This window comes from Frieseomelitta varia, unplaced genomic scaffold, assembly GCF_011392965.1.
Source record: "Frieseomelitta varia isolate USP_RPSP 00005682 unplaced genomic scaffold, Fvar_1.2 scaffold_352, whole genome shotgun sequence".
Taxonomy (NCBI): domain Eukaryota; kingdom Metazoa; phylum Arthropoda; class Insecta; order Hymenoptera; family Apidae; genus Frieseomelitta; species Frieseomelitta varia.
In genome coordinates this window covers 293717-318280 of record NW_025110093.1, presented here as the reverse complement: position 1 = coordinate 318280, position 24564 = coordinate 293717, and the positions used below count along the sequence as shown (strand labels likewise).

At 43.8% G+C, this 24564-nt stretch overlaps 1 protein-coding gene across 3 annotated transcripts in view; it reads left to right on the top strand.

Annotated features, from left to right (window-relative positions):
• Nucleotides 1-24564, top strand: part of LOC122530679 (fibroblast growth factor receptor 1-like) — a 121673-nt gene that overhangs the window by 34456 nt on the left and 62653 nt on the right. For all 3 annotated transcript variants that reach the window (XM_043657839.1, XM_043657838.1, XM_043657837.1), the window contains exon 3: nt 11460-11638. In XM_043657839.1, coding sequence (XP_043513774.1) covers nt 11460-11638 — 179 coding nt within the window. The remainder of the gene's footprint in view (nt 1-11459; nt 11639-24564) is intronic.

The following is a 24564-nucleotide window of genomic DNA, read 5'->3' as shown; positions in this document are numbered from 1 at the left end:
TGCACCGTGACCTACATTTTTTCCTGGAAATGTGTACGTCGCGATAGTAATAGTAAAAAAAAAACTGTCCAGTCAGCGTCTGTCACTGACCAGCGCACGTGTCGCCGGCGTGGGGTAGGTCAGCGAGCGGCGTGTGAGAGAGAGAGAGAGAGAGAGAGAGAGCATGCGTGCGACAAGGACGAAGAAGGTAAATTATTAAAAATTACCGTACTATTCTCACGACAATATCTCGAGAACGGAACGTCGTATCGGCATGGAACGAAGAGCGTTTTAAAGAGGAGGAATCGACGCTTCCAACGAGTCTAGCTTCATTAACAACGCGGTGTTATCATCGGAATTGTCGCGGTCCAAAGTTTCAGTAATTTTGATTCGGTTTCGCGACATTTTTGGGAAACCTCACTGATAAATTATGGTTCGATCAAACGAATTACACACGCTGTTGTTAATTAGAGCGAAATTGCGACTAGTTCTACGACGTTTCAGCGAGTGATGACTGCAAAGCGAAGTGTATTCTCGCACCTGCGAAGGGGGACTGTATGTCAAAAATTTCGGTAGAATTCTCTTGATTTCGGCGTCTTCTCTGTTCGGCAACGTAATTGCAGAGCTTTGCGAAACATCCGAATGAGGCAACGCGGATAAAACGAAGTGAATTATTTCGGAAATTTTAATTACTGTTTTCTTACAGTGTTAATTACAACATCCGTCGGAAAAGTATATTCGTTCTGCTACATTTCATTACAAATACGCGCGTTCCACTATTGCGGACCTTGTTTCTGAAGGCTTCTCAATTATAATTTCAAGCGTGCAAACGTAAAAATAATTGCTCGTAAATTCAGCCAATTACGCGACGACGAAAATTTTCATTTCAACATTTTTTTTTCCCCCCCCCTCATCTGCGTGAAACAGTTTCCGTGAAATTTTCGCGTAATAATTACGAACCGAATCAGTCGAAACTTTTCCATTTATACATACATATGTATATGTTCGACAGTCGTAAGAGCGCAACGCGAAAAACGTTTCGTGCGCAATTGCAGCGAGATACAGGTTCGACACGGACAGTTTCAACTGTCCTTGAGCTGCGCAGGTATCCGTGTCGCGTGTCAATGCGTCATACGCGTATAACACGCGCGAGCGCGATAGAAATTTCCAAGATGAAGACCAAGATTGCACCCGGTTCTATTACCTTCGTAACAGTCGCGAACCGTTCTGAAATTGCGGGGGATTACCCGCGCTTTACGATAATTTCGGCCTGAGCCGAGCCCCCAGTTCCGCCTAGTTATTCGGAACGGCGAGAATGCTCAACGATCGAAATGTCGTCGTCCATTGTTATCGCGAAACTATTACTACATTATAGGGGACGTATGCTACTACGTCTTGGAATTACATGACGTTGTAACAGGATATCCAGGCTTGCGTCGATGTCGGTGGCCCAGTTTGTTAAACAATGGAAACAAACCGGCGTTCCGAGCCTTCATTCGGGCCTTGACAATCGCAATTGTAACGGGCGTTGCGTTATAATTTATGCCGACGAAAAGACAAAACGGACGGGCTTGTCACGCGACGCGTGGAATTACACAACGTGATTATCAGACGTGCAAATTAATTCGCGCGCGGCCCCGTCGCAATTAATCAACCGCGATTTTTTATTTCAAGCTCGAATCTCTCTTTCCGTCGCGCGTGCGTTTCTTCGCGACAACGCTGGTAACTACGGCATTGCGAGTCAAAAATCACTACCTACTAAAATAAATCCGTAATTTTTTTTAGTATATATATTTTTGGCGGTCAATATTTGAAAGAAATATCACGTTTGAACTTAAGTTTAATTAAAATTTTATAAAATTAGGTTCTTCCTATATTTTGATATTTTATTGAAAAATGATATATAGGTAAGAAGAAACCCTGTATTATAATGTCACGTCACAAAATACTGTTGATCATAATCTTTTCGTCTCAATCGGAAGATACGTAGCACATGAACTTCCACATGAGCTTCCTGAATCTCAGTTAAAGAAATTTCGCCTATCGTCTTTCAAGAAAGAAAATTCGCGAAATTTGAAAATCCGACAAATGAAGATTATTTTTCAAATGTTAGACCGCGTTTTGATTCTTCAAGAGTGAGTGACAAATTCATGGGAAGATGATGACGAATTGACAAACACGAGCTTGATTGGAAGACGAACGAGTTTGGGATAGGCGATCTGCAGCACCGGCGGCAAGCGGATATTAAGTCAATATGATGCTGCGGAATCAGTCTGTCGCTGTACTCGACCATTTTCAACTCGATCCGCGTAACGTTTCCTGAACTACGGACGAGCAAATGTAACTTTCATTTCTTGAAGCATCGACAAGGTAAACTTCGACCGAGCAACCCTTTGGCCCAATCCAAACTTCGCTCGGACAACTCTTCTCGCCGAGTGAAATCCAGGAGGAACTTCTTTTCTCATTACAGACGAGATCCCAATCCCTGCGCGTTGAAATGCGCGGATTTCACTTCCGAAAGAGCGCTCCCACTTTATTTCGCTGATTTCATTTATCTTCTAATCAGAAACGATTTTTCTCGCACCTAATCTCGCCGATCCGGAGCTTCAACAGCGCAGTTCTATCGGCGTGTAAAAAGTAAAAAAAAAAAAGGAGAAATTTTCCACTCGGCAACAGAGAAACTTTCACGAGAAAGTGGAAAAAATTAACTCGCTCCCTGCAAGAGATTGTTCCAAGGGGGAGAGCTGAGGGTCGCCACATATTTCTCCATGAAGAACGCGGGACCGTGAGAACTCAGAGAAAGAATCGTGAGAATTATGGAAGAGTTATGGCACGCGGTGAGAATTTAGAAAGACAGAATTTTGGAGAATTCAAAGTGAGAATTGTTCAGAATTATTTTATCGACGATTCCAATGGAATATTTCTTGACTGTCGCGCGTGAGAAGTTTCATTTCTCACTTTAAGTCGAATACTTAACCACTTGCACTGATTGCGGACCATAACGAGTGACCAAACCGTGTACAATAATTCGTTGCTTTCTTTTTGAACTCGTCGTTATGATATCACTGGATAGAAATTATCGAGATGTAATAAATTTGTTATTTGTGTTCTGCCTATTTTGTTTAAATGTAGGAATCCCGGCTTGAGATCCCAATTTGTAGGGATTTTGTTAAAGGATAGTTGTTTATTTAAGGTTAAATAAAAGAACATTTGTTTAATGACGTTTATAAATGACGTTTTACACTATTTGCTTAATTGCTAAACTCGCAACTCTCAATTCACTCTCTTCTCTCTTTCACGGCTCGCTCACTCTGCTCTCTCCGACGTCTCGACACTCACTCTGCTCTCTTTGAGTTCTCGACACTCACTACCTTCCTCATCTGCACAAAAATTCGTCAGTCATACACACATACGCATCCATACCCTTAGTGTCTTAAACGCTAGGCCTGGAGGGCTAGCCATAAACAATTCCAAGGCCTAACTTTCTCTACAGTTTATGGTATACCACTTGGGACATCTGCAATTGCCAGCCATTTGAAAAAGTTCTGGGCCATTTCCCAGAAATTTGCCCATACCACATAAATATACATAAAACTGAGAAAACTATTTAAGTATATTAATACGTTAATACGGCTTCGATCCCTGATTCCATCCCTTTGCTAATTGTAATCGAGCGTTCCGCCACGTTTCAACGGCCGACCCAGCAAAGAACAGCGAGGCAAAAGTCGGGACCTGGCCACCCTCTCCCTCCATCGATCCTCCTCCCCCGCTTGTCGCGGGGCAAAGCGTTCCGTGAAGGCGCGCAGAAAAGTGGAAAAAGCACACGGTCGACGAGGAAATGTCCACTTTCGCGGAAATTACGCGGAGGCAGTGGCCAGTGACAAGCTGACACGGCGGTGTTGTGTCGCGTGTACAACGACTACGCAGCTAGAGCGCGCTCAAGGGGGGAAAGAGGGGTTGGCCTCGGCTCAGCGATGTGCCGACTGGCAAGAGCGACCGCACTTTACGAGCATTGCGGCGAAAATATATGATTCTCCCGGTGGCCTAGCGCGACCGTAAAGTTTCGTCCTCATTGTTTCGAGGGACGGCGAGCCAGCCAGAGAGAGGGTTGAGGAGGTCGCTTTGGTTTAAGAGCGGTAGACCGCCGTACGATTCGAGACAGACAGAAGATTAACGGCTGGTTTACTTTGTAGTTTTATAGTCACCGACTTACAGCCACCCCCCTCTTCGCTCTTCCCTCGTGGCTTCGACACGTTTCGCCTAACCGATATCCCGTCCTCTCGACCGCTGCTTCTGTCCAGTGGAGATTTATGACGTGAGACCCTGAACGATCGTCGTGCGTGTCGTTAAACGAAACCGCCTGTCTCGCGTGCATCGAGTTTTATAATATTGAGCTTGAAGCGTAAAGGAATAGGAAGATTAAAAAAAAAATTTTCCTTTGTTTTAACGAATTTTTTTATACGATTGTAACTGAAATAGTTATGTCAGAATCTCACATTATCATTGAAGTTTTGTAACGAAATGTTGGGATTTCTTGGATTTTCATTCAACCCTAATATTCCTAGTTTAGCAAAATGACGAGAAAGAAATCGTACAGTATGTAAAAATATCTTTGAAGAAAAGAAGTACATACAGTTTCGTTTAAAAGTATATCAATGATAGATTAGAAGTTTTCAACTTTCCGTCGTTTAATCCCAATATTCAAAATGCCGAGAAGAAACTTGTACAGTAATTCTTGAGGGATCGTGCAGTAATTAATTGTAAAGAGTAAACTTTATTCTTTAATATCACGATAAATTTGATCACGAGACAAATCTCTCTATATTAAAAATATCGTTGAAAAACACGCTCATGATCAAAGGCTTTACGTTTTGAAATCAAGGGAGCAAGTAAATCGTCGTACGATTTCTCTTTACGAAGCTTACGACAGTCTGACTCAAAATCTCGACGATTTTTCATCGTTATTGGTCCAGCTATGATCTCCGCTGCGCTGGTTATCTAACATTCCTCCGTTCGGACTTCGTTATTCCAATTTCACGCAGTTGCTCGCTAAACGAAAAAGGGGCTGTTGAGAAACTTCCAATCTTTACTGCATCTACGATAAGAAGACGTTCCTCCATTTCCGTGGGTAGGCAACGGCCCCCGTAATCCCCTTTCGTTTCCACCGAATGCGGATTTAAACGTCGTACGTCATCGTTTTACGCAAACGACACGCGTTCGCGGAGGGGAATCGCGAGTTACGCAGACAGCTGCAAAATGGGGGAGGAAGAGAAAGATCGGGATAATGCTGAAGGGGAAATAAAAGTGTCGTTTGTCGGTGAAAAAAGCTCCGTCTCTGATAGCCACGCCGAGAAAGAGAGAGAGAGAGAGAGAGAGAGATTTTCAAGGAGAGGCGAGTCGAGTGCCTGCGAAAGATAGCGTAACGCCGCGAGATTTAGCACGTAGTAATTCGCCTTAATGCCGACGTACATACGCGTCCCCATTGGCGCTCCATTCGAAACCGATATTTGTATTCCGTGGGACGTGCCGCCTCTGTCTGCTTATCGAGAACACACCCAAGGAAATTCACCATTCGCCTCCCACTCTTTTATCGGATTCCCCTTACGTTGCAACCAGAGAATGAAAGACTACTTTCTCGTAGGGCGGATAACTTTTATCGGCCCTCTCGTCGATGTGTCGCGCGTTACAGACTGTACGAATCGCGTTCAATTATTCGCTGATCATCGTATATAACAATGTTCTTTACGCGTTGCTCAGGATAGACGGTGGATTTCGGTGCAGGTTTGCGTTTCACGTACAAACCTGGACTCGTAAATCGAAATTCGTTTAGTGAGCTTTTCGAGAAATACCGTAGTATTACAATATTGCAATAATACATCCTTAACGTTCCACTTTATAACTAGTTTCGCAATTTTATCTCGCGAGTTTAAATTTTGCTAATTTAGCATGCGTTTCAGCAATTCACGGAATGTTTAATGACTCTTTCAGTAGATGTACGAATATTAATATAAATTCATATAATTAAAGGAATGGGTATTTTATTTCGAATATTTTACGCGGTACGTAAAATCGAGTACATTCTGCAGACTATGTTGCAAAAAAATTCGCAATCTATTTAAAAAGTTGGCAAAAATCTTTTTCACGGCAAAGGATTAAGCTTGTATATCATGAAGTTGAATGAAGCAGACGATGCGAACACGTAAAACTGAGAAAAGCGACAAACATCGGTTAATCAAAGAGGGAAACGCCGAAAATTAACGCAATTTGTTATATTAATTACAATTTATTATTTTATTTTTCCAGTTTAATCTTGTGTTTCTACGTCGTTCTGAGAGACATTGCACTCGTGCGTCCTTTTTCGTAATCCCATTCGATATTTCATACAAGTTGCATAACGCGAATGAACGTATATAAAACTACACTGTCGTGCTATGGCGACGTTCAATACAGACGAATTTATGTAATGCCACTACCAGGAAATTGATAAATGTATCGCACGTATCCGAGCGTGCTCTAAATCTTCCCCGCAAAGACACTCTATTTTTTTTTTCAAATTCACGCGGGAAAATTGGAACAAGTTTTGCGACCCCGAGAGTGTTTAAATAAAACCATGATAAATTAAGTTCACTCTTGGAATTTGCATAAAATTGCCATCCGTCTTCTTTATTTTGCTCTGAGGTATAATTCTCAACTTACCGCGGCAGCAAAAAAAGCGAATGGAATGCAGGACGAAATAAAAAGCGATACGTACACCCAGAGTAAAAAGTTTTGACGTCTGAAGAAGAATCTATTCAGAGGCTGGACATAATGCTCGTCCGCCACGACGGCCGAGAGTTTTCTATAATGAATGTTTGAAATAAGCTTTGAGTTTGAGTTAGGTGTACTTTCGTATCATTCTATGGAGGCCAGTGATAAGGGATCAGGGGGTTGAAGTTTCTTCGTGAAAAAGTTAGACGGCAAAGTAGCTTGTCGTTTAAGCACCATCTTCCCTATCCCGTTCTTAATACCTGACTGATCGATAAACCAATTAAACCACTATGGTGTTTCGTAGCAAGTTTACCATGTAATAGATTCATCGGATAGATCCACTATAGTTTCGCTTTAACGGGCCCGGAATGAAATATGCAATTCTAAACTAACCAGGAGGCCACCTCACCACGCCGCTGTGTTCACGCAGAGGCTGTCCCAAAAGTTTGTTGTCTGCGAGCAAAATTTTTGCCGATATCTCGAAATTCCGCCACGAATTCTCCGATGGCGAAGACTCTGACGAATGTTTGGAAATTCTGTCGCTTTCGACGCACAAAGTTTCGAAATTTTGACGAAACGATTCCAAATTTTGTCCAGGAATTTCCTAGAAACGCCTCTCTTCAAGTGGAAATTTCGTAGGTTCGTCGATTGTAAAAAAGTTATTAGATGCATACTTAAATTTGCAAACACGCAACCATGCACGGTTTTTCCAAATTATTCGCTTCTTCAATTGGACCGAACAAGCCACGTTGTACAATTCGCCTAGTCAATGAAGATGAAATCAACGCGCCGGTTCGCGCTGCAGGCGTAATTCTTTAAAAGGGAAAGAACGAAGAAGAAACGAATAAAAAGAAAAAAAAAAAAGAAAGAACCCCGGGAAAGATGCTCCCATAAAATATCCCAACGATCGTCCAAAGAAAAATAGCCCACGGCCCGGCAAGAGACAGAAAGAAAACATTCTTGGTTGGTTCGCGGCACTCTGTATGCGGTTTATAATATTATAAAGCAACGTCTGTAGACGGGGAACTGGCCCGGAGGGAGTGGTGAAGAAGAAAGAAAAAAAAGAGAGAGAGAAAAAGAAGAAGAAGAAAAAAAAGAGTGGCGAACGAATGAATTGTCTGCGAGTTTTTCCCCGGCAGGGAACTCGCAAAGTAGAAACAGCCGGTGCTTGGTCAGACCGAGGAACGCGACGATGCAGCTGAGATAAGGCGCGGTGCACGTACAACCGCGTTCCACTAAGATTCCTTCATGATCGCTGATTACGATGGGAGGCACGTATGCGGATATTTAATCGGATTTCGATTTTCGTTTCCATCGTCCGCTCCGTTTCCGCTCTGTTGTTAAAACGAGCAAAAATTCCAAATGGATCCCTCTCTGTTCGCCCGTTTTGTTTTAGATATTTCGAATAGATAGTAACTTCCCGGTGTAATGACAAAGAATAAAATCCCAAGTGTCGGCTCTTTTTGTCCTTCTTGTTTCGTTAGCGATAGTGGAAGTTTTGTTAGCTGTGGAATTTTACAGTTGGAACAGCTGGGAATATTCATCTCCTGTTTTTCGTTCCAAACCACTTTTACGAGACGGTGGATTTTTTTTTGCACTGTGTTATATAAATTAATTAAACGCAGACCACTGTAAAATATTGTGCGATTAAATATTTGGACTCGCTGCTGATTCGCTGGATAATTGTACTTCGGGCACTCGAGTACCTACCTGCTTCTGGAAAATGCTCAAAAAAGTCTATTCTGTTTATTTTACGTACAGTCTAATATAAACTGCGCACGCAAAACGAGGATAAAAATGAAAACATTGGAATAAAATAATATCTCGAAATTATGCTAGAAATATAAAACGTGTATATGCACGTATGCGCATAAAAATTCAGATACGCAACTGCAAGGATATAAAGTGCAACAATAAAGGCGAGTACAGTCCATAAACAACTTTATACTCTTAGGGAGAGGGGAAATTATAGTGCAAAAAGTCTCTGATATACAGATACGTCGTTTTTTTATTACACGAGAATGTATATTGTGTAACTGACACTAAAAGTATTGTCATTTAACATTTGTACAGATGTAATTAAACCCGTGTGAATTATAAAAGGTCTACCATCACTCTTTATTCCGTGCTAGACTATTGCGTGCAATGATAAACAAAAGAAAGTGAGCGACGAGCAGGCGTACAACACATTTCTGGAAAAAGAATTATATATTTGAGGAGAGTAACGATTAAATCTAAACTCTGTACTTCGGAATAAATTACTGTCGCTTCTTTTATCCTTCGTCATCTACGTCACCATGAATTCTAATAAAAAGAAAAAATAAAAAAAACACGTTCCTCTAAAATTCACAGTGCAATGTTCAATCAACGTACAAAGAAACCTGTACCTTTTCAAATCCGCCCGCGCAGCCGTTCAATTATACAAAACTACAAAGAGCAAAAAGAGAAAAAAGACAGAAAGACACAGAAACGCTCCACCATTTTAATTCGCGCGCGGATCGTTCATTTATGCAAAAAGCATAAATTCCCCTGTCTGGCGCAAGCCGAACGTGTTAATCTTTTTCTATCCTGCCCTTTGACTCCGGTCTGTCAATAGTGAGTCCTCTCTCCGCTGCCTATAAATTCGTCACGCCGCGGCTCGATATCGCCGAGCCTCGTTACCCCTGCGGGGTGACAGGGGTCGAGAGGGAGGAGGGGGCGGACGCAATGAATGAAGAGGCAAAGGTCGGACGTGTAACTAAATCCCTCTGCTGCACGACGATTTTCGTGCCGTGTACATCATCCGTATTCGCGGTCTCTGCTTTTTGTCAATTAATCTACAGTTATCAGTGGCTCGGGATAGGGCAGTGGGGTCGCGGCGCAACGTTGCGAAGCCAGCCGTGGGGAAGTTGGTCATTTGTATGACGCCAGCGTGCTGCTGTGTATACGGGTGTTATCTGCACTCTGAGCTTCGCCCCTCTGGGGAAGAACGACCTGTGACACGTTAACGTGAGACCCCCGAAACGAGAGAGGAACGAACGAGAGGGACAAAGAGAGAGAGAGAATGAGCTGGCACACACCGGCGGAAAGTGGACACCGGTTCTGTGTGTTTGCGTTAGGACGCGTTGTTTATGCGAAACGGTCAGCACAGCGAGTTACGATGTCAGCGGCTCGTTCTGGTTCGCTTCGTTTGATAATTCGATATTACTTTTGCACCTCGGGCGTCGCCATCACCTGCGTCCCTTCTCTTCTCTTTTCTTCGCGCCCGGCTTTCAATTAAATTTATCCGGCTGTGTTTTCGGGAAAATTCCGAGGAAAAACTGTGGTCGCGATTGTAGGAGTGGTTGTAACTGTGGCTAGCTCTTTCTCTCTCTCTCTCTCTCTCGTTATCTCTTTCTTATCTCCCCCCCCCCAATGTCAATCTCGGAAGCTGACGATTCACTTCACTTCAGGATGAATTGGGTTACGATCGCGGGTGAAACGTCCCGGAAATATTGAGTCATCCCACGAGTTTAAACGATCGTTAAGAACGAGAATAATAAACTCGAGTAAACTTGGAGCTTCCACCGTTTCAGAACCGTAAATTTCAGAAAAAAAAAAAAACGCATTACTCACGGGGTGCTGGGTATATTTCTCCACTCGCGGCTCGCAGTATTCTTTTGAATGTTCCCGACAGTGGAAATTCTTGGAAATCTACGGATACGAGAGGAAATATACAGATACAGACGTCGTTCGCATTCGCGCCGAGAGTCGGGTCTTTTGCTTGAATCTCTCGCAGGATAAAGGGAAGTTGTTCCTCTTGCGTTCCACCGTGCGTTAGCAAAGTCGTGATCAACCGTGCTTTTATTCCCAACTTTCCTCCCGGATCAATCCCTGTCAATCGCGAATAGGTATCGTTCCACGTCGTTCTGATGATGATTGATGATGATGGAGAGACTGGTTTGTACGGTGTACTAACGAGTGAATCGCTCCGAATGGCGCCCGTGGCCATTCCGAGTTCATTCGGGGAAACTCGGCGGAGATTATCGCGTAACACGTGTCCGGAAGGGAGAAAGTCGAAAAATGAGAAGGAAATCAGGAGATATCCGAAAAATGGATATCTCCCACGACCTTATTCGCACGGATTAACGCGCATTAATCCATCGAAAGTGAAACGTTTAATGAGCAAACAAGCGGCGAGTTTTTCTTTTTATCCGTGGCTCGAACCACGAGAGCAGAATTCTACGAGTCTACACCAGCAAGAATTTTTTCTTTCCTTCCTTTTTCGGAATTTTCTTCTCTTCTTACGGAGAAAGAGAATATATTTCGAAGAAGTCGAGTCTCTCACGGCGAATTTCTTCGTTCGCGGAGAAACGTACGAGCTGGCTGGTAAAAATTACGAGATTAATGGATCCTACTGAAAATATTGCTTACAGTGGGAACGGTATTAGCACTGTTGGATCGTTTTCAATTAATCAAGCACGGGTGTATCTTTAATTTGATATACAAATTGACATACAATGATCTTTTCAATTCGAAGAAAATTCAAACTGTTCCCATCGAGACACGATCTTAGAACGAGATGAAAATTACGGAAATGAAGAGAAACGGATTTATAATATTGTTCTCCTTGTTTTATCTTTCACCTGCCGCTGTTACAGAAACGTGAATGACGCACGCGGCTAACACGGAAATTTCACAGCGCGAACTCCTGTTGGAACAGCAGGATACCTTCGATGAAATATAATTCCGTGAACCAATTGTTTTGCTTGCAGCGCCTGTGCAACTTCGCGAAATATCGAAGGAGGGCTCGCAACGCCGGCCAAACGATGCCAATAATGACTCAGCCGAAGGGGATTTGCCTGTTTTTGAACCGACAGCGGCGAACGTCAGCGCATTCGTCGGGCAGACCGTGTACCTGCCATGCCGCGTGCGAAATTTAGGAGATAAAGTGGTAAGCCGCGGTAATTTTGCCTGCCAAACTCAACAGCAATTATTTCAGAGAAAAAGAGAGATAGAGAGCGAGAGATAGAGATAGAGAGAGAGAGAGAGAGAGAGAGTTCGTGCTCGTTTCTTCCTTCATTTTTTCCTCTTCTTCTCTTTCTTTTTCTTTTCTTTTTAGTAAAAGGGGAAAAATGTTTATCCCGGTCGCTCGTATTTTATAAAACCACGGCGAGTTTTATAGCCGATATGAAAAGTTGCGTCGTAAAAAGCGTCGCGTAAAAATACCGAGGCTGAAACTGTCCCCCCGGCGAAGCGTTTCGTTAACCAACGACAGTAAAGATTCGCGCGCCACTTTTCAAAATCCTGAACTACCGGGTCGCCTCTTATCCTCGTGCATCGTAACGACCGCGAAGAAGGAATTCTCCGCTCCGTGGATGCACACGTTGCAACCTGAACTTTGAGATAATCTACCGGCGTAATCTATACGACTTTCGCGCAGAGAGTGTGGTACGGCTAAAAGAAAGAACGAAAATGACATAGTTTTTTCTTACCGCGTTCGCTCTCGTCCCGCGGTAAGAAATAACATTTCAATTGAGACGCCAATTCAATTAAATCATTGAAGAACAATATTTCGTTCGGTCAGTTTAGTTCACTCGCATTTTTAATATCTGGTCGTGACGAGGAATTTCAAACAGTTAATTAAGAGTTGGTCTTTCTTCCGCTCGGACTCTGCGACGTTACCAAATTTAAGGAACTTCTCCGTTCAAAGAACTCGGAATTAATATTTTCGTTCTAAATATAATTCGGCGATCCAAAGTTTCGCGGCAACTATTCGCGAGGCTAATTTTTACTTAACCTGTCTGTCGCGACCTCTCGAGACAAGATATATTCCCGGAGAAAGAGTGTTTCCAACGGAGGCTAGCCAAATACAGCGATCTAGCTCGACAGTATCGCGGACACACGATCGCCGTAGATAATAATAATCAGCCAACGTAAAGGAAACACGTTGATGTCTCCGTGTTTCTGTTCTTCCCCTTTCCACGTTTTGATCGATTGTCACGAGCACGCCAGCGTAGGCTTCTAGAAGTTACGCCGGTGTCTTGCGGGCTCTCGTGCTAGCTGGGCACCTAATCGCGGCCGCTGTATTTCTCGGCCGACCGTTATTGCGGAAATGACGATTTGTCATGGAGCTGGTATTAATCGCACCGGGAGGGGGAGGGAGGAGCACCTTTGCACAGATAACAGAGGCAAAGAGGCCACGACGTCGTCGTCGAAGACATGGGAGACAACCTGTTTGAATAGAAATTGGCCTAACAGAATGGGAACCGGGGACTCGAGTAACTTCCGAAAATTAATTGTTGCAGTTGTAACGTGCGCGTGCTCTTCTTAATCGAGACACCCCACCCCTTTTCGTGTGTTTCATAATTCAGATGGAACTCGCGAGCGAAACGATTCGACTGTTTCGTCATTTCCTTCGTTCTGGGGCGGATCTTTGAACGCTGATGGTAGTTACGATCGCGGATGCCTCCAGTTTCACAGAGATAGGTAGAATTTATTGGTCTTAGGTGCAATGTCTCTTGGAGGTACGAATAGAGATTGCACGATGATGCAGACGTTTAACCAAGGAGAATCAAGTGACAGATACGAGTTCGCTGTGCAATTCACAAACGTAAAACGATCTTCATAATTTGAAAGAAAAATTGTTCAGTCAACGACGCTGCGAGTAATTACATTTTTTCAACGCGTGTTATGAAATTGTAATGACTCGAGACTGTACGGGATTTCGAATCAACGACTTGTTCGTTTGAAATAAAAATAGTTTGTTCTATAATGCTATAAATATTCGAATTTCAATTGCCATGTAATTACATAAAATATATTCCGTAGTGTACTGAACTATAATAGCTTGAATTTCTTCGGAAGATTTATATACTCGAGACAAATTATTGTAAAATATCTTCACTGGGTTTAAGACCTTTGTGGCTTAATACTTTTTAACTTGATATTTAACATTCTTTCGATTTATGATGAGAAAGAAATATATGGCCCAATTAAAAAAAATAAAGATGATCTTAATAATTTCGTAACCTCTCGAAAAATTGATAGGCCATATTTTGCCTCCCTTAAAACCATAAAACTTTCGTATGAAACAATTTTTCATTAGACGCGTAATTTAAAAGTTGTTTCAAGTGAATTGCAAGTACAAATTTACGACTTTTTCTCAATCTTTTCGCTATTTGATCAAAAAGAACCCGACACCCGATGAAACATTAAATCGCCTGGCGAATTTCACAAACACGCGTTCATTAATTTCCATTTTGCTTCTACGTATCAAGCTTATTGTTAGCCTCGTCTCCATTCTTCAAACGACGATGTGAACATCCCACCCGCGAGATTGTTCCTTCATCTCTCCCTCTCAGAGTGATGGCAAGGGATCCGCGCATTTTTCCATTTCATCGGCCGATTACCGGGCGCGGAAGATCGCGAAATGTTTCTGAAAGCGGTAATCAACGATTCCCCCGTAGTCAGCGATTCTCTAGCTAGGAGATAAAATCTTCTTGCTTACTCTCTCCTCTCTGCCGGTGTCCCGCAAACGAAGCCGGTACGAACTAAGCTTCGAGCTGCCGGTCGTAAAAGTTTTGAGAATCGATCGCCTATCGTTAGGGAGACGGCGAGAGACATCCCTCGGATGGCAAAGGCGAGAGAGCGAGGCGATATAAAAGGAAAGCAGGGAATTTATGCTAACCGACGATCATAATCATTTCACGGAGGGAAGCACGGATCGTCGCGCGCCGGCAATAATCTCCCCAGTCTGGTTGATTCGTTTTGTTCGTAGACAGTCGTTAGATCAAGGATCGCTCGGCGCCGCGTTCACCGATATCGTTGTGAACCCTTCTCTCTCTCTCTCGCTCCAACTCGTCGATATATTATTTTAAAATCCCCATTCACCGAGCCGGAGGCCGGCGTCAAAGTCGAAAAAGCCTTCTCGCGGCTATCAACCGCGTTTTCATTTCGACATTTTCCATTCGACCGGACCTCGGTTCGATTTCTCTCTCTCTCTCTCTCTTTTTTTTTCAATATGTCCTTTCGCTCCGTTTCTTTTTTTCCTTTTTCGCCTGTTTTTAACGGAAGGTTGATCGGCTGTTTGATCAATGATCGAACCGTATAACGCGGGTGTAATGGAAAAAGTCACGTTCAATGTTCGACCGTTTTTCGATTAATGCGAAAGCTAAATAAAAGTTGAAACTCTCGGGTGGTCGGAGGCGAAATCGTCGTGCTTCGTTAGTTGGCCGATATTTCATCTCTTTTTTTGATTTGTGACGAGTTCGTTCTTAATTTTCCTCTCCACCTTGCGCGTGTTAACGTTACAGTCGATCGTGTAGAAATTTTATATGGATTTGTCGAAGATTGACTCGGGAATAATTATTTATGCCCGCGACTTTATTACACACTCGAAGCAGTGCTCGTTGAACGACGAAGTGGAGCTACTTTCCTGTCTCCCCTCGTCCTCAACCTCTCGTCTTCAAGTTATTCTCGATCAATATTTGCCGATGCTCTGTTCGACGCGAAATTTCCGGGGGTAAATAGCGCAAAGTGGCTCGTGATTTGTTGACTTTGCGTACGCCCGGTTTCGCGGCGCCCGCGGTTCCTACGGATGACCGGAAGCGGCCTGTTTCGCTGTTTATGCAAAACTCGAGGCGCCGTTGTCGCGCGCGCGCGCCGCCGCCGCCTATCGTTGCCGACGACGCGCGTTCGCCGGCGAAATTTAAGAGGAGACCCGATTCCACCGACGTTACTTCCAACTTCGATCGTCCCGAATATTGAAATATCCGGGCAAATAGCGGGGCAAACAGCCCGGGCAAACAGCGCGCGCCCGGAAAATTACAGTGACGTGGCATCGATATTCACCGCGTAATTTATCCCATGACCGCGTGTTTTTGACGTTACGACTCCATTACCGGTGACGCGGAACGCGAGTACGAGTCAACAATCGAAGGAAACAGCGGTTGGAGCGATGACAGTGGAACGAGCTCGTTTAGAGTCAGACATGGTACGCACGGCGTTCCCGAAATCGTGATTCCGGAAAGCGACGAGAGAATGAAATTGAGTCAAAAGAACAACGTTTTCTTTTTCTTTTTTTATTTAAGACCCGGCTTTCGAGAAAATTGCGTTTGAAAAACTGAACTCAGGAGAGAATGTTCTTGGACAGAACAATTTCTTTCGTAATACTCGAATCGAAATTGGTCAAGCTGAAATATACTTGGTAAATTTCGAATCTTTCGAGAGAAACATTTTTCTTTCTTTCCGTTTTCTCTTTTGTTCTTTTCGACGCCGTTTCTCTCAGCGTCTGCAAAACTTCAACATCCGGCAGCAATTTTCGAAACCGTTCACTGGGTTGACGGGGCAACGGGATAACGATAGAACAGGGCTTGTAAACTTGGCTGGTCGATCGATGAATCATTTTTTGTCACCTTCGCGACGATATCGATCGATCATAAATTTCCTAGCTGGCGCTTGTGCTTCCACCGAAGGATTAACGTTGGCTCAATCTATACGTTTCCAACAACAAACCGCTGTCGTTCCTCATCCCTGATCTGTCACTGTCTTCATTCCCTTCGCTCGACCGGAAACTCGTTCCTTCGTCGCGCTAATGTACTCGAAACGAGAAGAAGAACACGAAGAAGAGGAGGAGGAGGAATGATAAGAGAAAAGGAGAAGTAGAAGGAGAAGAGAGGGCGATGAAAAAAAGAAGGCAAAAGCAGAAGAACGAGAGAAAGAGTAAGAGAGATAGATAAAGGGAGAGGATAGAAGTGGAGTGAAGCGAATCGGACACGGTTGAACACGCGCCTACTCTGATCCGAAAGTGACTCGTGATTTGTTGACCTGGCAGACAGGCCAAACAGCGGTGTCATGATGGATCGTCGTGAAAAAAGGGTGCCTTATCGGTCCGGTACAGATCGATTCCGCGTACTACAAGGACACGAAAATCACTCTCTCTCTCTCTGTTTCTCTCTTGCTGCGTTTTCCACCGCATAAATTGAGCAACCTCGCGCGAATTCCAGGCGCGCATTATTTATGGAGGGCGAGAAAGAGAGTCGGCAGAATCGGCCGTAAATATGATTAATTTTCGTTTCTCGTTCGAAAAACCAGCTGCACCGCGGCAGATAATCAGCCAGCGGATATACACGCCCGCTCCGCTTCTATTTTTCCCTTCCCCGCTGGAAATATGTTCAGCGCAATTGAATGCTCGTCACGAGCCGGCCGTTATCGACGTCACCCACTTCGACCACCGCCAGATTTCGCGGCTGTATTTTCTTTCTCGACCCGGCGCTTCCGGTGCCGAATTTAACGCCGCCGCCGTTAAACGTGTAATCGCTTTGTACATTTTTCACTTTGCTCGGCACGACGGATAATTCAAAACTGAGAGAATTGAACGTTGAGATGGAATGCAGGCCAAACGGAAACGCGGGGGGGGGGGGGGGGGATAGGAGGAAATTTTTTTTTTCGGGAATATTTACGACATATCGCCGAGGTGGATTTTTTTTTAATTTCATTTCATTTCATTTTATTTTATTTCGTCCGTTTTGCGTGTTATTTTCGCAAATTAACTGGTTTTTGATGAAAGCACGTTTTCGTTAAAGCGTGCCGCGACGAGGAAGGGAGAGGAGGCATTGTCCGGTCGAATTTCCCGTTTTCCAAATGAAATTGGACACGGTAAAGTTTCGCGTCGAAACTGGCCGGGGCAGGGAATTGAAAACTTTGTAATTGCCTATATTTTTGACGTTCTCCGCGCTCTATTTTTCCTACGAATGAATCTCCATGTATATATATATATATATATATATATATATATATATATATATGTACATTGTATATTGTACGTTGTTACATACATGTACGTTGTTACATGGAATGGAATAAAATGCCAAGCCTTCGAATACCTTTGAATTTTTCACGAGTGAACATTAATTCATGCCGGTGACAGTAAATAAACGATGAACGCTGCGGAATATATTTAAAAGAATTTTCAATAATAACTCTGTCCAGACTTGTCGTGTACACAGGCTTTTGCATAAGCTATATTTAACCCACATTTACGGCGTTCACTTTCCGCCACGGCCGTGAATTAATCATTTTTCTAAATTTGCGTTCTCCTTTTTGTAAGAAATTTAAAAAGAAACAAAGTTTACACGACACGTGACGAAAAATTGTTGTCGTTCCTTTATTGTAAAATATCGAGTTGTCGAAAGCGCAGCCAGTTTAACTTTGTCCAATTTAAGCACGCGAATGCGACTGTTTCTTTTCACTTCCATTCCAGTTTATTAGCACTAAAATTAATTAATTACGAAGTTGCTCTTTGTTCGCAGAGACTACGGGGAATATTCGCGCGTTGTGTTTTTCAGTGAAATAGTTTTTTTTTTAAATCTAATCGTTTGTTTCGGAAGTTACATATTTGCAAAGAAAGGAAAACTCACGCGAGTCGTAATTTTTGATCTGTTCTCAAACTTGGTCGCAATAAACGAAAATTTCAAACTGTTTCGCGATTTGTGTGACGAGTCGAACTTGAAACGTCAAGAAGGGAAGAAAAGAGAAGAAACTTCGGAAGAGAACAAGAGGAGAAAGAAGAGAAATCTTCGATAATCAACGACCGAGTCTCGATTGATACAATTCCATTTCACGTTAGAGTGATAACAGAAGCGTAGCCGCGCGATTGGTTGGCAAGATATTCGAGGGTCGAGCGTTTCGCCTGCGTTATTTCCGCAATTTCGTTCCGAGGCGGGGGTAATACGACCGCAGCTTGACGTCACGCTGGCTTAAACGGCTTTGAAGCGGCCAATCGTGTGCAATTTTCAAATTTTTTCCCCTCGCCGCCCTCCCCCTAACTCCCGCGCGCGCATCAGGAAACTTTCCGGTTCGCGATCGCGCCGGCGAAAAATGCTCCCGTAGAGAGAATAAAACGAGCAAGAAGGAAGAATTTGAAAAAAAAGAGACGCGCGCGCACACACAGAGATGAAATCAGAACTCGGACGGTGTTCGCTCCGTGCCCCGTTTTAAAGGTTTCGTATCGAATCTGGGAATCCTCGCAGCTGCATCGAGACCATGAATCATTTGTCACGTTTCAAACTCGAAAATTACGTGAAAAGCTTCCGTGGGGGTAGTAGCTTTCTTGAGGAACACGTAGAACGAACGTGTTCGCAGGCAGGGATCCTGTGGAATCCGGTGTTTCCGGGGGCTTGGGAATTTTCGGATCTTCGAATTCCCGAATAATTCCTGCTTAGCAGAAACTCGCGGGCTTATCTTCCCGGAATACGAAATGTCACGCGTGTATGCGCGACGAAGTTTCTCTCTCTCTCTCTCTCTTTCTTGTCCCTCCTTCTCTGCGGCTTTTCTTTCTCTTTTCGCGCTCCTCCTCACTCCTCTCGCCGCTGCGGCTACGGCAGCACTGTGGACTTATCGACAAAATTGCGCAATCAAATCGGAGCGAAGAGGGGGAGCAAAGGAGAATCGTCCGTGCAACTAATATCGCGGAGGAAATAATTCCCGTTGCCGGGAAAAATAATGGGAAATCCTACGATGAGAAACAGAAAGAGAGAGAGAGAGAGAGAGAGAGAAGAAGAAGAAAGCCTATTTTCATTAAGATTACACTCGACCGAGTATCCGTGCTCTCTAAACAAAATGTTCGTTTCCCTGTTGTACGATCAAGACGAGAAATTGAGAGAAAAAGAGAGAGAGTAAATGTAACAGCGGGAGAGTCGGCGAACGAAGCGGAGGCAACACACAGCCAAAACGAGAGAGAAAAAGAATGGCACGGTAGGGAAAAGAGGGGGCAGCAGCCTCAAGTGAAGAAAGGAGCCTCGGAGAATGCACGCGTAAAAAAAAAAAAAAACAGAGGGGAAAATAGGTATTTCAAAGATGAGAGACCACTTTGCGCTTAGAAGGAACTGCTTTACTTTCACAGCTTAGTAAATGCGCCAAGGTATGCTCGAAGGAAGAACAGGCTTCCGGGGCAAGGAGCAGGAAGAAAAGAAACAGAAAGAAAGAGAGAGAGAGAGAGAGAAAGGAAAAAAAGAGTTGAATGAATGGGGAAAAATGGTGAAGAATGGTCGTGGGCTAGAAAAGGGCGAGTGTACACGAAAGAAAAGTGGGTCTCCTCTGGCCGAAAGCGGCAACGATTCAACGCTTTATCTGTCGGCTGGATTTATAGGGACGCGCGAGCACGGTGTCGTCTGTGTGGATCGTTTGACCGCGAAATTGCGTAATTAAATTAGCGCTGGCTCATATAACTCGGTAATTAACATTCCGAAACGGGGTGGCTGGATGGGCTTTCGAGCTGGCGCGCCAATGGAAAAATGGAAGCCGACTGTAAGTTAAAATTGTTTGGAGAAATCGTGAAACCGTTCGTAAACCGGCCAGTTCACGGTCGATTTATTTCGTTCGGATCCGAGTAATTGCCTATGGGGTGTATATCCGTGTGTGTGTGTGTGTGTGCACGCGCGCGCGAGTGGAATGCTCGATGATCTTTCTTTATCGAGAATGATAGATTGCTTTGAGGGAATATGAATTGCTCGGCTACCATATCGTCGAGCTCCATAAATTGAAAACTGATGATATATCTCTGGAAATTTGTTTTCGTAATTATAATAGTTTGCGAGGTGTGCGCTTCGGCGATTAGATCTCTGTAGAAGTTAGTCGATAACGTTCTTCGAACGTTAATCACTTAGACAATAGTGATCGGTGGAAATTTTTGGAAATGTTAGAACTTGTGCTCTGATAAATCAATCAGTCAGGTGTCAATTATATTTCTCTCCTCGAGATTGCAAATTCATCGAGAAGAGGACAGAAGAAGAACGATTGCTGTCGCAAGGAAGAAAAAAAAAATGAAAAAAATACTATTAAATTCGATCGATGATGCGACGATCGAAAACGTAGTCGAGTTTTATTCGAAGTAAAGTCATGTTAAAAAGTGTATATCGCGAGAAGTATTCCGTACGGATGGTGCGTTGGCGAGACGTTGGCGTTTCTGCGAGAGGAACGTTCGAGGAACAAGTTAGTCCTACGAACTCTTTTCTCCGACATGTCACAGAAGGAAGAGATAAACTCGACTGGTTGGAAAAGCTGAAAAGCACTAGAGTGAGAGACTATTTGACGCTGCTCGCGACCGTTGGCAAGATGAGATTTCAAGCTTTGAAACTAAGATTTCGACTTTCTTTCCCTTTCGAGTGCTCTTTCTACACTACTCGCGGAAATTCCGCGTTCTCTTTTTGATGAAAAAACATGCGGCCGCCGCCAGGCAACGACTTGCTTCTTTTTTTCTTTCTTCGCGCAAACGTACGACTTCTTGCGACGAGTCCCGTTCGAGTCCCGACGATTGTGTTGCAGTCGGCGCGACAAGAAAAATACAGGAGAAAAAGGGAGAAGAGAGAAAGTCAGTTGCTAGTCAAACTAAGCCTGAAGTATCAGGGTGATTCGAGGATGAGAGAGGACAAGAATAATTTTCTCCACCGTTCTATTGACCGTCTATTGATCGTAGCATCTGAATTCGTCGAGAAGAAATTCATTTCCAGATTCCTTTGATATTCCATGAAATTTCGTAAATGGATCAGAATTTTTTTGGAGAACATTGAAACAATTAGCAAAGAAAAATATTATCAAATTTCATGGTTAATATTACTCGAAATGTGATAGAGATTGTCGTCCTAAAAAAGTGTATCGTTCGCGACATTGTTTCTTTGAGATGAAAACGCGAAGAGAATTTCCACTCGAACTCGAAAAAGGAGAATTTAAGTTGAAAACTTGAACGCTTCGGACTCGAAAGTCCGAAGTTCAAACTTGCCAAAATTTGAATCCCAGTCCGAGAAATTTGAGAACTCAGTTCTTTGCGAGTTCGAGTTTTTCGAGCTTTCAACTTTTAATTAAAGAATACGGCTGGGTATTCCTTGTCTTTCAGCGAGGACGGAAGGAAAAACTTGTTAGGAAGTTCCAGTTACAAGAAATTAACGTGAACAATGCTTGAAACGAGAAAACGCTCCGAGACCCCTTTGTTTGAAATCTCTTCAAGCGTTGGAGACGGGTATTTCAAAGTTTTTTAATGTGCAATAACAGTCTTTTTAATAATCAACTGTCATCAAGGATGCAACAACAAGCGTTAGCTGCAACAACAAGCGTTAGCTGCAACGTCCCGCGTATAAATGGTGCCCGGGGCAAAGCAAGATGGCCTTCTTTTTTTCTTTCTTATGAACGATTAACGTTCGCAGAATGAACGTAATGGCCAAGTCGCGCGCAATTAGAAGAAATAATGGCAACGAAAACCAAATTACATGTTTACAGCTTTTTGCAGGCTACGCGTTCTAATTTAAAACTCTGCGGATTAAAAACATCACGGGTTAATAGAATACCGTAGAAACTAAAGGAAACTGTAACAGAGGGGAAACGATACGCGGAATTATTGCAGCGTGCACACGCCGAAGTGACCATAAAATTCTATTCGACGGTGGAAAAGCGAAACGAGAAAGATAAACCGCGGCTCGAGAGCGGGCGAGAGAGGGGCCACGATGAACAAGCTATAAAACAAAGCCTTAGTCAATTGTCAGGACCGATGGTTATATCCTGCAGTGGAAGGAATCGGTGGGAGGGGAAGAGGGGCAAAAAGAAACGAGAGAAAGGGAGAACAGATAACAAAAATATCAAATCGAATATGTTTCGAGCGAGATCCATTTTACTTGCCCGGTCAGATAAATCCTTCGGTTACCTTTTTCGCTTGACAATCGGAGGTTCCTTCTCTCTTTTTCTCCTCTTTTTCTTCTTTTTTTTCTCTCTGTCTCCCCCTCCTCATAGTAAAGTCATGGACGAATATACGGAAAAGTTCGAACGTTTCAAATGGAAAGAAGACTGTGATATTAATGTCTGCTAAAATGGAGGAAAGAAAAAAGAAAAAGAAAAAAGAAAGAAAGAAAGAAAGAACAATGGTATAACGAACCGAATTCCGGCGGAACCAGCGGAAAAATGTGATGCTGATAGAATATTAGTAGAAACAGCAGCGTCCAGCACCGGCGGTGGCAGTGAAATGAAACGGATTGGAGAAACGGTGGGAGAAATAGCATTAGCGGAAGCTGAGCTAGCCGTACATATTCGAGGTGGATACCATTTTAATTACAACCACCGTCCATAAGTCGATCCGTATGAGAGACAACATTTTCTCTCGGTTTAATTAAGCGGTCGCCTCGTTTCGCTTTGCTGAGGTTTCTTCCCGCGAAAGCGGAATAACATTCTCTCGTTGGACGTCGATTTATTAAATTATCGTTCGGGGAGGGGTAGCCACCGGAAGCTAACTGGAAAATTAACCTGAACGAGTTGAATCGTCCTCCTTCGACTTTTTTTTTTTTTTTTGCTCGCCGGTTTTGTGAACTCGACGCGAACGTGTGCGTATTATGTTAAAAAGGTCTGTCGATCGCTTGCCGACGGAATTTCGCGAAATTACAGCCGTAACGTAAATACGCGAAGCAAATTAGCCTTTCGATTCGCGGGAAGGGGGCGGCGAAGTGAGGAGAGGAGAGGAGAGCAGAGGCAGAGCTGGGTTATTTGGTTTGCCGCGTTTATTAGCGGACCGAAATTTTCCCACCAACCGAAATGACCCTTTTCGGATCCTGTTCGCCGGGCGTTTCCCAATTTTCCCTACGGCGTTCCCGCTCGCCGATCCCGAGTTCGAATTCTCAGTTGCTTGTTCAATCGCGCGGAACACTCACCTCTGATTTTTTCTCTACTCCCCCCCCCCCTCCCCCCTCCCACGGGAGCCCTGTCAAATCGTTCGACGCTAATTTCCAACGTTGAAAGCGACGCGTGAAATATTCGATCACGCTCACGCTCGGGCCGGTTCTCCCTCGAATTTTTCGTCCCAGCCTAGGTTTGGAAACGTTTAGGAAAATTCGAGCGGGTAACGCAATATCACGACCTCGGGAAATCTCGTCCGGCGATAGAGAGGACGTGACACCGATCGAGAAGGGATCATACGAAAAGGGAGGAAAATCGTGGACTCACCAATTAACTTCTGAAACAGGCGAAACGTTCGGGCCATCTGGTTTTCGCGCTTTGCTTCCGCCTGCGACAGTCTGTTGCCGCTTGAAGGATGTCGATAAAATCATTCAGCGGGGTCATCTAATTGTTCTCTCCGGCAACATCCGGCAAAGTTATCTCCCCCGTGACAAACGACTCTCCTCTCTATCATCCAGCCGGTTATTGCTGAAACAAAAAGCCCATCGTTGGTCGTCAATGAAAGAGAGAGAGAGAGAGAGAGAGAGAGAGAGAGAGAGGGAAAGAGAGAAACAATCTTCGTTCTTTATCCTTTATTTCAGGTTCTCCTTCCACGTTCTCTTATTCTGTTTCGTTTCGAGCAGAACAAACTTTTTCATTTTCAGACGGTCGCGCGGCGTCGTAGCGTTCGAAGCGCGAGCTTTCTTTATTTTCAATGGCTGCCGGGGGAGAATGTAGTTCCAAGAGAAGCGCCAGTAATTAGAAAGTTTTTTTCGAAAACGGAACACGCCACCGGTGGCAGAGCGAACAATTAAGACGGCGGAATTAGAATTAAAAATTTCAAGCCTCGACCTTGAGTGGGTTGTCGCGGTGAAGCTTCTCGCGAGACTGCGAGAATTTAAGTTGAAAAACAAAAGAACGAGGAGGAAACACGAGAGAGATGTCCCTCTCTCTTGCCTTTTATAATTCCGACTTGACGCGGAAGGAATTCGTAACGTAGTTTTAATGGAACCACTACACGATTAAAGTAACTCTGTAATATTACTGTTTTACCGTATTCTCGAGCGTATATTATAGTATATTATGTTACAGCACCGTAGCTCCAGTTTCTATAATTGGAATCCACTGATTCTCTCCACTTATATAATAGTTCATGGTTCGGGTAATGGTTTCAATCAGCACGAGTTA